This window comes from Seriola aureovittata, chromosome 14 (genome assembly GCF_021018895.1).
Source record: "Seriola aureovittata isolate HTS-2021-v1 ecotype China chromosome 14, ASM2101889v1, whole genome shotgun sequence".
In the NCBI taxonomy this organism is placed as follows: Eukaryota; Metazoa; Chordata; class Actinopteri; order Carangiformes; family Carangidae; genus Seriola; species Seriola aureovittata.
The window spans coordinates 24,486,162-24,498,299 of NC_079377.1; the positions used below are offsets into that span (position 1 = coordinate 24,486,162).

The 12,138-nt window shown below is 43.6% G+C and overlaps 1 protein-coding gene across 2 annotated transcripts in view; it reads left to right on the top strand.

Annotated features, from left to right (window-relative positions):
• The first annotated feature begins 135 nt into the window (after nt 1-135).
• Nucleotides 136-12,138, top strand: part of epas1b (endothelial PAS domain protein 1b) — a 48,385-nt gene continuing 36,382 nt past the window's right edge. The window contains exons 1-2 of one of the 2 annotated variants that reach the window (XM_056396088.1): nt 556-574; nt 1,926-2,148. In XM_056396088.1, coding sequence (XP_056252063.1) covers nt 2,060-2,148 — 89 coding nt within the window. In that variant the 5' untranslated portion in view covers nt 556-574; nt 1,926-2,059. Of the gene's footprint in view, nt 575-1,925; nt 2,149-12,138 lie in introns of both variants that reach the window. The other variant, XM_056396089.1, reaches the window with a different exon arrangement.

The following is a 12,138-nucleotide window of genomic DNA, read 5'->3' on the forward strand; positions in this document are numbered from 1 at the left end:
CGGCTCGGGGACAGACAGGTAGGAGCGCAGCGACCCACCGCGGAGGGCGGGGCCGTTTAGGGGGGCGGCTCCCGGCGGCGTTTCCAGCCAATCGGCTCTCGGGGACCGGGCCAGCGGCTGTCACGCTGCCAGCTGAGCTCCAGGTCAAAGACCGAGCAGCTCTGGGAGTTTTCAGACCAGCAAGTGAGGAAAAGTTGTGAGAAGCGGGACCTGCCGGCGGCTTCTGTCAGCAGCGGTTTCAGCGTCCAGCGCCAGCCTGTGTGGAGTGTCCTTACTGCGGGTGAGAGGCTGTACAATCCTCGGCAGTGTTCTGAGACTGTACGGCCCCGACCCCCCCCCCACCCACCAACCAACCCACCCCCTCAACCTCCAGCCTGGACGGTCACAGCGCAGCCAGCCAGCCAGCCCTGCTTTTATGGACTAACTAACAGTTCACAGGTTTTAATGCCGGAGCTTTCAATGTAACACGCACTTTCTTTGACTCTAAACTTGGACTTAACTCAGACTGTCGGGGAATTACACCGCTGATTTGTGCACGAGAGAAAAACATGACGGCCGACAAGGAGAAGAAGAGGTAAGACACTTCTTTTTTTTTTTTTTTCTTTTTTTTTTTTTTTTTTTTTTTAATTTATTCTAATTTATTTCTTTTTAATTCCCCGTCGGTTGTGAGTTTATTAAAACCGCAGCTCGTAAATGAGCAGAGCCTCTGTTGATTTAGTGCAGAAACAGCCTGACGCTCCGCTACTGTGACACAGAGGGAGACCTGTTGCTGCAGCGCTGCATGTGACTTGGCCCGGAGCTCAGCTCTGATAGTGCTGGTTAGAAATGACACTCAACAGCCAGCAGCTTCATTTTAAACAAAGCTTTGTGTTGTAACATGTTTTTTTTTTTTTTTTTAATGCATTCATTTGCACCGTGGTTGTGATTTAGATTCGTGTCAGGTAAGTGGTTGATATGATTTTTTTAGTCTGTAATTGGCAGGAGATCTTGTTTGTTTCACTGACTTCATCCAAATTTTGGATATTTTTTAAATTTGATGCAACGTCAAAAAACCTCTAACTATAGTTTGTATTAGTGAAAATAGGAAAAATCAGGTGGCGGACTAAGTGCCTCTTGAGTTGTGCAGATTACGGAAGTGTATCTGTGTCTATTCAACACTTAACCTTAAATCTTTCTTAGTGGAAACTGTGGCTTCTCAATGTGAAGCTTCAGTATCCTGAAGACATTTTGCCTCAGCAGAGAGGAGGATGCTGAACAGACAGTTAAAGTTCACACAAACAGAAGTCTTGTAAATGATAATAACAATAAAAGGATCAATAATAATGATAATACAGATGTTTATGTTCAGTTTTGAGCAGATATCTTTCCACTGATCTCGACCTCTAACCTCCTTTTTGAAGAGAAGTCGGGCGTCTGTGTGGGACAATAACCAATCAGAGTCATTACAACAGAGATTTCCAGAGGTACAGGTGTCTTAGTTCACCTGTAAACTGCCTGATCAAACACTTGGAGCTCTTCCAGGTATGAACAACCGCTGCCACATATTTGGGGGATTAATTGGCAGCAGAAGCCATGAAATTTTCCTCTGCTTAGTCAGCTGATGCACCGGCCCACGCTGCGTCCTGTAACCAGCTCGTCAGATATGAAAGTATTCACCTGGGGATATTAATAAGAAATCACAGATCTGATTCTGCGTTCACTTCATACCTGAGCTGATCAATAACTCACCTGATTCATTTATACATTTGAAGTGTGTTTCCTCTTTTTTAAGCCGCTTGCCATCACACACAGGTGCCACCCTGTCTTTGTGTTGTAATTGTTCACCAGTGGGGATGAGGTCATGGGCCCGACCTCGCATAACGGTGCCTTACCGGGTCGAGTTCGTCCCAGTTTGTGTCCTTAATTCTCCGGCTCTTTCTTCACAGAAAGATGTTTTAATTTGAGACACAAGAGACATGACGTTTTAATGAAGAGACTCGAAGAGAAGATGACAGAGGAAGAATCTTTACTTCTCCGTTCACACCACTAGGAGGAGAAACATTGATTTCAATCAGCGGAGATGATGTTGCCCGACGCCTTCTTGTCTCTCCGGTCCACCCTCAGCGACTCCCTTCGCTATCAGATCAGGCCCAAACACCAGCAGAGCAGGTATTAACACACCGGAGCGTCTGTCGCCAGGGATGAAAGCGAGTCGAAGACAGGGAGAGAGAGAGAGAGAGAGAGAGAGAGAAAGAGAGAGAGAGAGAGAGAGAGAGAGAGAAAATGACATTAGGGGGGGAGAAAAGTGAGAAGAGTCCAGGAGCGTTTCCTCCGGCTCATCGATGCCTCAGTGATTCACCCGAGAGCCATCGGCCATTTTAGGGAAGTAAACCTGCAGGTGTGTGTCTGTCAGGCTGCAGATGAGAAGCTTGTGTGTGTGTGTGTGTGTGTGTGTGTGTGTGTGAGAGTGAGAGTGAGAGTGAGAGTGAGAGTGAGAGAGAGTTCAGTAGTTTTTATCTCCGGCGGTGTGTTGTGTGTTTTCCTGTCAGTGTGTTTGTCTTTGTATGACACAGTAGCACATTGTCGCTGCTGCTGCCTGGAAGTCATAATTGAGCTGATAAGTTGTGATTCATGACGGATGACCGGCAAACACAGGAGCTGTGTTTATTTAAAATGCTTTATTTATTAATGTGTTAGCTCATTAACTCATGTTCATATGACAGGATGAACTCGAAGGAATGTTTTTATGTGAGCGTCCGTTTTCCCGTCACGCTGTTTTAAAGAGAAAAGAAATTTACCAATTTGCTTTTATTTTCAGTTTTAAAAAAATGTTGTGTAATAAAACAACGTTCAGAGCAACGAAAGTCCAGAGATGCTCCCGAAAAAATAAACAAAAAACTTGGCACAAATGACACATACTGATAAATGGAAAGAATAGATGAGTCATCGTGGCGTTTCCTGTTTTCTATTTAAGAACACCTTCCAGTGAATAATGACTCTTTTATTAGTGGCCACCAAAAAGAGTAAATGATCATATATTTGTAATTTATATTCAGTCATATGGAGAATATTTCTTCAGAAAATGAAAAAGTAAAAAAAAATTTAAATTTTGAGTGAAATTAAAAAATAATACTTAACTTTTACCGAAGACCATGAAAATCAAAAATTTTTCCTTTTTGATGTCGATTAATTGAGGATCGTGAAATTTTCACCCGCCTCAATTTAATGATCGACTGATAAACAATCAATCATTTGAGCTCCGGTTTCTAGTTTTTATACTAATGTAAATAACAATAATGATAATAATTATAATAATAACAACATATGAACATTAACTAACAAATGTATTTTGTAAAAATATTGCGGACAACAAAATGAAATTTCTCGGACTTCGAGTGCGATGTGTGACGGTACCGGCTGTTGCTCGGGGCAACCAGACGAGCGATGAAAAAGGGCGTTTTGTTTGTAAATTAAAACAAAAGAGTTAAAACGCACCTGAAGCGTTCACCATCATCGTCAGTCGAGCGCTCAGATCGTGCACATACAGCTACAATAAACAGGTTGTTTTAAAGCCGAAAGTTATTTAGCATTATTGGCTTTTAGTAGAAGGTGTAAAGATCTAAACTTTAGTTTTGTTGCAGACTTTACGGAGCTGAGAGAGAGAGATCTGCTCAGCTACACAGTACATCTAGGATAAATAGAAGTAAACTGCGTCGCATCCATGATATCGGAGGTTCGAAAACCACCGACTGCCGGCCGATCAGTGAACGCACCGGTCTTCCAGGGGTTGTTGTGGTCCGCCGCAGCTGAATAGCTTTTATTTTTGCATCCTGGCTGACTGATACCAGAAATAAGTTGTGGGCTTGCGAGGAACCCCACTCACTTCTTTCAACATGTGATTCCACTGGAAACAATGTCCAAAGGTCAGAGTCCAGGGCAGCTGCCAGACACATATACATTACACGACTGTGGAGAGATTGATCCGTTTGGGTGTATTTTCTGTCTTCAGACCTCTCACCTTCATCACGGCCGCTGGATATGTGGCAGTATGTTCGTGACTGTGTGAATTTGGGATCTAAAAATAAACGATAATATGAACTAAAATAGCTCCGCGTTGAGCCCTGTTTTCTATTTCAGTCTTATGTAAATAAGGATGTGTCAAAAAAACAAAGCAAAAAACAGAGCGGGTGGTGGGCGTGTTAGATCGTGAAGATGTGACACATCAAACTTTACTCCTGTAGTAATGAGTCAGAGCAGGAAATATCAAACTATAAACTGTCGACGTTGTTCCTGGAACATCAGCTTTATGGTCATGTAGTGTGTGTTCAAGAGCTTCAAGACACAATAAAAACTTTAACTTAAGGTCCATTGAGTAGCATTTTCCAGAGCTTTCTACTGCAACCTTGGTCGCTCTCAGCTGATGGAGTTCGTTCAGATGTTACCTCCATGACAAAAACCTCATCACGTCTGTCCGCTGAGGGACAACAAAGGGTCAACTTGCCAGTTTTTTACTGGAGCTTTCGACTAGTCGGTGGACTTTAAGCTATTTCATTTTTAAAGAATATATCGTGTACGAATAAAGTAATTTAAGCCTGTTAAGTTCCACTTCTGGCGCCTTGTTGGTTGATGTTTCTCAGTTACACTTTGACAAAGTGTCGGGGCTTTAAAAGCTCCATATTTTCTGTTTTTATTTTGAGGTTTTGATCCATCAGAAAATATATTTGTGCTTTTTAAGAACCAACAAAACCTTCTCAGTGTAGTTTTACATCTCCTCGCTCAGAGCCTGAGTTCAGTTTAAAGCATTGGTCGGTTTTGCTCTTTATTCTTTTTCTTTTGCTGCAGTTGTTGCATCTTTTGTGTCGCGGTCTGTCGTTCTGAACTCATGGGAGGAGAGGGGGGGGGGGGGGGGGAGAGGGAGGAGGACAAGTTGCCAAAAACGAGACGGAGCGAGAAGAGAAGGGGAGGACAGAGGGTTGTAAAACAAGACGAGAGGAGCGAGATAATCACACGGACACAGAGGTTATGTAGATGAACAAATGAGGAATGTAAAGACGAGTAGAGGGCAGGTCGGCCCGCACGGGCCTGTCAACTCAGCGCTTCACACGGTCGCGGCGCTCTGCAGCCGGCCCAGGCCTGGTTGGCACAGCGCCGTCATGCCTCTTTTGTGTGCTAACCCCTGCCAACCCGGCCTCCCGGCACTACCCAAACATCACGCCACTTATAGCAGTTGCTCAACCTGCGCTCTGAAAAGACAGAGGAATGCAAGGAGGGATGGAGAGAGTCGGCTCCAAACGCCTCAAACGTGCAGCTACGAGTGGATTTAAACAGAGGAAAAGGTCATTTGTTGTTTCCAGAGGTGGGAGGTGATTAAACACGTTTACTCGAGTAGTTTTGCTTCAGTCAGTTCTGAGGTTCTGGTTCTCGAGTTTCCACCACATCTCATTTAAAGTACATTACATTTACCTAATGTATTAGCTTCAGATCACAGCTGGTCATCATAAAATATTTCTAATATTTCTTTCTTCCAATTCTCTTTTATAGCTCCTCCAGAGTAAAGGTCTGTGTCCATGTGTAGTGTGATTATAGATCAGCTCTAGCTTCTATATTAATACTGTGAAAGTATCAAAGCCTCAGTCCACAGAGAAATGCACACAGCCTGTATTCAGAACCTGAGCCTTAAAACCAGCCGTCAGGACTTCTGTGACTTTGTGATGTCACAAAAAAGCAGTTGCTTCGTTTTGGGAATTCCCATCATGCCCATCATGATGGGAATTCCCAAGACCCTTTTCCTGGTTTATGACAAATGAACTCTGAAACTTGGGCGACACTGAAGTTTTTGCTTTGTGTTTGAAAACTCGTCACTGCCCGTAATGATTCCTAGACCTGAACTGAACTTTGTCAGTAACTTAATCAGAACATGGATTAAAAAGAAAGAACTAAATTCAGGCTTCAAGCTTGTACTTGATATCTCATATCAAGTACATATCAAGTACAAGCTTGAAGCCTGAATTTAGTTCTTTCTTTTTAATCCATGTTCTGATTAAGTTACTTCTGTTTTCAGCTCAAACTTGTCAGTTTTGAATGAGTGTCTGTGTGTCGGGGGTTTAAAGCCTTTTATTGAGAGTTTCACTGACAGAAACAGACAAAAGACGCCGAACAAAAAGGAGATTAAAGGGTGTATGGGGCGAGTAAAACAGAGAGAAGAAGCAGAGAAGTGATAGAGATACAGATGCAGTGTGTTTCCCAGCTGTGTGCACTCTTGTGGTTTATTGTGATTAGCTCTCTGAGGAGGAGCAGCGGGGGCCGTTACCGGGGTAAAAGAGCGATTTAAAGTTTTAACTGAGCCGGCTGCTACTTGTCGCTGCTGAGAGCACTTAAAGCGCTCGGAGTGGAGAGCTGAGGCCTCACATCCAGCAACACCAGGTGGAGGATTGTTTGTTTGTGTTACTTTAATGCTGAGCTTTTATTGTGTAGGTTTGCTCCCCCTGATAAGGAGAGGAGTAAGTCTTTTCAGAGTAAAAGTGGTGCTGTGAGAGCGAGCTGATTACCACTCGCTGCCGTCCAGTGCTGCTTTTACTGAATTGCTTAATTGCTTGACAAAAGCCGAGGAGCTCCTGAAGAGTTTAATGAACGTTTTATTTCAAATCTTTTAGTATTTAAAAAAAAAATCCAATTTAATCCCAAGTTTGCAGCAGATACTTACCTGATATTTTTTTAAATTAGAAAAATATTATCATAAATATGAAGTGTCTTCTCATTATTGAACAAACTCGGGGTAAACCTCTTCGCCCTCGGACCCCTGTGCAGTGAGGGGAAACGGGGGGGGGGGGGGGGGGGGGGGGTGGTCTGGGAAACCTCTGCATCTTTCCATTGTTATTTTTATCTCATTCATTCTCAGCCTCCTCCTCCTCCTGTATCTTTTTGTTCCTATCACATTCTCTCATATTTATTCCAGACTCCCAGCAGCGCTGTTTGCCTCTCCCGCTCACTCACTTTGTTGTTGTTGCCCCCCCCCCCCCCCCCCCTTCCAGTCTTGGCCTCCCCCGTTCCTCCATGTTTGAGATCATTTGATCAGACCTATATGTTCCCCTCTCTCCCCTCCTTCAGAACTCTGTCTCCTTGCCATTTCCTATTTCCCGTCCGCCAGCTCCCATTCTTCCTCTTCCTCTGCTACCAAAATGGCCGAAGTCCAGGAGCCACTGTGTGTGTCACCTGGCTCGGCTCCAGGTCCCTCCAGACTCCCCTCGCTTCACCTCCAGGTCGACCGTCTTTAAGTCTTTAAACCCAAATCATGAGGCGTCCCTGAACCTGAACCTAGACTATCCTGTCACCGCAAAGTCTAAACTCCATTTAAAAAAAACAAAAACACACATTTGATTGTGGAAAATAAGCGCGACGGACACGAGTCGCACAACGTCACTATCATTGGTTTAAAATGAAAAGTAGGTCAAAGTAAAACAAGCGACGTAAGCTACAGTTAGCTTAGCATTACCATTCCAGCACTGAGGGCACATCTGAGAAATATGCACCTACATCAGCACCTGTACAGGTACTTATGTCTCTCCTGTTGCTTTGCCGTCTTGTTGACTTAATGTGCAACAATAGATGGTTCAGATAATCGATAGTTCTTGTTCTTGAACCGAACTTTTACTGTCACATGATAAAAGCGACTCATTTCTGCAGGAACCGTTTCCTGAGATGTTGAATTTATTTCCTTCCTAATAGAGTTTTAAAGTATTTTTGACGCACTGATCGACTCCGCCCAAAATCAGAGCGGCGGCGGGTGTCGCACAACACGAGCAGAACGGTGAAATCACAAAAACAAAAAGTCTTTGATGCTTTTTAGGATCAAACGAACAAACAACCTGTAGGTGAAAGCTGTTGTTTAAAACCCACTTAGATTCAGATTTACTGTCACTGTTTCACGCTGTAGTTCAGGGTTCATGTGAAAATCCTGAACTGACATCTGAAGGAGATGATTGTCTCTCTTTCTGTCTGAAGCACCTGTGTGTTCAGAGCGTTCTCCTCCTGCCTCATTTACAGCCACGCTTCGATCCTCTTCTTCTCTCCAAAGTGACTTCGTTGCCTCTGACAACAAGTGAAAGCAGAGCAGAGCTGCGAGGAGCCGCGAGCCAGACGGCTTGTTTTTCTACCTTCACATCAGCCTTTTGCCGCCTGAGAAATGCACCGACGTGCAGCCGATACCCCCGTCAGCCCACCAGGGTAATTCACGTCATTGGAAGGAGACTGTTAAGACGATGATGTTATGAGTGTTGCAAAGTGAAAACTGGAGTGTAAACTGAAGTGAAAACAAAGACTTGCATTCCTTCCTTCCTTTAAGTCTTTAAGTAATCCTTCTCTACAGATTACGCCGAGTCGCTCCTGTTTTCACTTTGCATTTCAGGACATGAAAACTGATGAAAGGCCGATTTCCCTTCCGTCATCACATCCCTGCGGCTTCGTCCTAAAACAAGTCAGAGTTAAAAAGAAAACTGAACTGTCCCTCTGCAGAGACTTCATTCTTCTTCAGTCGTTTCCAAAGAGGAGAAGTCGAGGTTGTGACATTATTTTTTTTATTTTGCATCCAGTGACATTCAGCAGCTTCAGTTTCTATATAAAGCCCAGTGTGTCATGTCCCTCCAGCTCCTCTCACCTTCGCTCTACATGTGAATTTGAAACTAACATTTCGTCAGCTCGTCTCATAACGAGCGATAACAAAAAGCCTTTGACGGCGCGGATCCTCTTTTTTATCACTAACGAAGCTTTTGACAAAATGTTAACGTTTTAAAATTGCTGTTGAATAATAAATATGTTGGATACTTTTCTAAATATTACATGTTTATAAGATTTTAGTGGGACGCCTGACGGTCGTTTTAGAGGACAATAATGTCGATTATATTTTTATTTATAATTTGTAATTATCATGATGCAGCTGTAACTGCAGCTGTAACAGCTGATTTAAAGGGACAGTTCACCCGAACACGACCAGTGCTGTCTACACATGATGAAGGTTTTAGTTTTATGAGAAAAACATTGAGTAATATTTAAAAAAAAAAAAAAAAAAATGTGTTTTTCCAAAAGTCTTGACCCTGTTATTTTGGATAAGCCTCATGGGAACTATTTCTTTGTGAGGAAGGAGTCCTGATAAAAAAGCTGTGACTGAAACATTGTCTCTGGACAGACGAGTTGCTGTTGGATTATTATTATTTTTTTTATAAATGGCTGTGAACAACATGGATGATTTTCAGAAAAGGGCCGGATGGACACGACTTCAGATCGTTTGTCCCTCTCGTCCTCTAACGTACGTCCTCCGCTGTGACACTGAACACGTCCCGCGCTTTGTCTCACTGTAAATCTCGGGCCATGCGTCTTGTTTGGTATTCTGATGGAGCGTCCCAGTCTGGTCAACTCACACCACCTGTGGTCTCTCTCTCTCTCTCTCTCTCTCTCTGCACTGACTGCAGCTCTCTCGCTCTCTCTCTCTCTATCTCTCTCTGCACTGACTGCAGCTCTCTCTCTCTCTCTCTCTCTCTCTCTCTCTCTTTCTCTGCACTGACTGCAGCTCTCTCTCTCTCTCTCTCTCTCTCTCTCTCTCTCTCTCTCTCTCTCTCTCTCCCTCCCTGTCCCCTCTGTGCCTCTTTCAATCAGCCAGTCTATCCCGACCATCAGCGTGGCGTGGGCGGGTTTGTTTGTTTGTGCCAGAGTTTGTGTGTGTGTGTGTGTGTGTCTGTGTGTGGTGTGTGTGTGTGTCTGTGTGTGTAACTCTCTTTCATGGACTATCAGAATCATCAGCAATCTCCTGCATCGTTCTTCCCCTGATTGAGCTGAAGTCGGGGCCCCTGTCTGGGATAGCTGTTTGTTCGACTGTGTGTGTGTGTGTGCGTGTGTGTGTGTGTGTGTGTGTGTGTGTATGTGTGTGTGTTTGGCTGTGTTTCCAGAACTCTATGTTCCTCAGGATCACAGATTAGCCAGTGCTGTATTGTTGCTCTGTGTTTGTGTTCGGCCAGGCGCCACAACTACAGGAAGACCCACTGTAAGCAAGGAAAGGTGTGTGTATGTGTATATGTGTATGTCTGCTCATTGGTGTGTGTGTGTGTGTGTGTATTTTGGGTGTGGGCAGACTGTTTGGCCTTTTCTGACCCTCAACCATCTATAGTGGAAAATAAAGTCTTTTATTCAGAGTGAAAATACACAAACACGAATGTGAAATAACTGAAGGAATTTGGATTAGATTCAGTCTTAGTCGAGATTTGTTTTCTTAAAGGAGAAGTGTCCCAGTGTTTATCTGTCTTTATTATATAAAAGCCTCAGACTGTCTCCATCACTTCCACTGAAAACACATTAATGAACGGGAGGAATAATTGCTGAAAACTTATAGTGTCATTGCTCATGTGTGCAGCTGACTCTTGTTTTAAGATGGACAGGAAGAGTTGTGCCCTTTAAGTCCACTTGTTCCCATGTTTCTTGGGGTTTTCCGTTTTGAAAGATGTGTTCAGGAATATTTTGGAGTTGTCTGACTTGGTGTTTTTCCCCTTTTGTTGGAGTCATAGGCGAGCGTCCCCTCGCCCTCGCCCTCGCCCTCGCCCTCGCCCCACCTTCCAGTTTTTGTGCTAAGGTAGGCTAAACATGTCCCAGACCTCTCCCTGAGACAAAAGTGATACTGATCTTCAAACAAGCGGACTGTTCCTTTAAGATCGGGTTAAGGTGCGGTCAGATGTTCAGCCTTCAGTCGACATCAATGAAATCTGTAAATCTGTCCTCGGTGAGAGTGATGGAAACGACAAGAAGCTGATTGGAACATTTTTAGTTGCTGAGGAAAAAAAAAAAAGAGCAAAAGATCCATAGAGAGCTGTTATGATGTTACAGTACCTGTGCTCAGGCAGGCACACACACACACACACACACACACACACACACACACACACACACACACACACACACACACACACACACACACACCTGCTTCGGTTACAGGATCTGTTTTCTATAAGCACCTCTTGGCTTGTTATCACAACAATCACATGGACAGCAGGAGTTAATGTCAGCGCCTGGTGTGTCGTGCATGTGTGTGTTTGTGTTTTTGTGTGTGTGTGTGAGCACACATGCACGCATGCATGTGGTTTCCTTTTGAAATTCAAAAAGAGCAGGTGTCAATAAATCAGTCGGCAACATGCAAACTTTACTAGAAGTAGAAATCATTCAAAATTCATTGTTAGTCAAATAATGACAGTAAAACTTAATATAAATATCTGTGTTAAAATATTCAAGTGTTGTATGACTTTGGGTTTAAAGACATCAACATGGTTTAAAGGAGCTGTATGTAAGTTTTGCAAGCTAGCATAGCTAACGTTAGCATCCACAGCAGTTCAGCATCAAACTTAATTCCTTTGCAAAGCAACGCAAAAGTTGTATCGCTTCATCTCTTCTACTGAAGTTAGCACGCTAACCAGCTAATTTTCCGATACCGAGTCACTGTAGCGTCCAGTCTGCCCTGAAGACGTAGCTCTGCTCAGGGGACGTGTTAAAACCTGTTGTCTTGTAAACAGTTGCCACCACGTTCTGCGTCATAAAACTTACAAACAGCAGCTTTTAACCCTTTTTTTTGGGGGGGGGGGGTTAAATAATAAATACGTAAATAGTCTTATTTAAAAAGGTTTTTTAATCCTGAAATAAATTTAAAAAAAAAGCTTACTACAATCCTTCACAGTAAACATGTCGGCCTGATTCTGTTTGTCAAAACTCAACTGTTGGCACATGCACAGCCACCAACACCTCAGGGGTCAATGGATTTACTCTGTTCATGCATGTTTGCTTTAATCGAACACTGCGAGCTACGATTGGTACTTTCCAACCTGAATAAATCACAGAAGAAGAAACAGAAGTTAAAACAGCTCTACTTTTAACATCTATTGTTTTGCATGTCACGGTTTGCATACATGAATGAACATGAAGCTAATTTTCTTTCATTACTACACGAGCACTGATGCGATCTCAGATAATCCTGAACGACACGCACTCTGTCTCTCGGTGTTTGCATGCAGGCACGAACATTTGAATCGGCGTGCGGCACAGACGGAGACCGGCGCGGGGGGAAACCGGTATTAACGGTCTCATTACTGCCAGCAGAGACAGGAACAGACACAACATGTCCAATGGCAG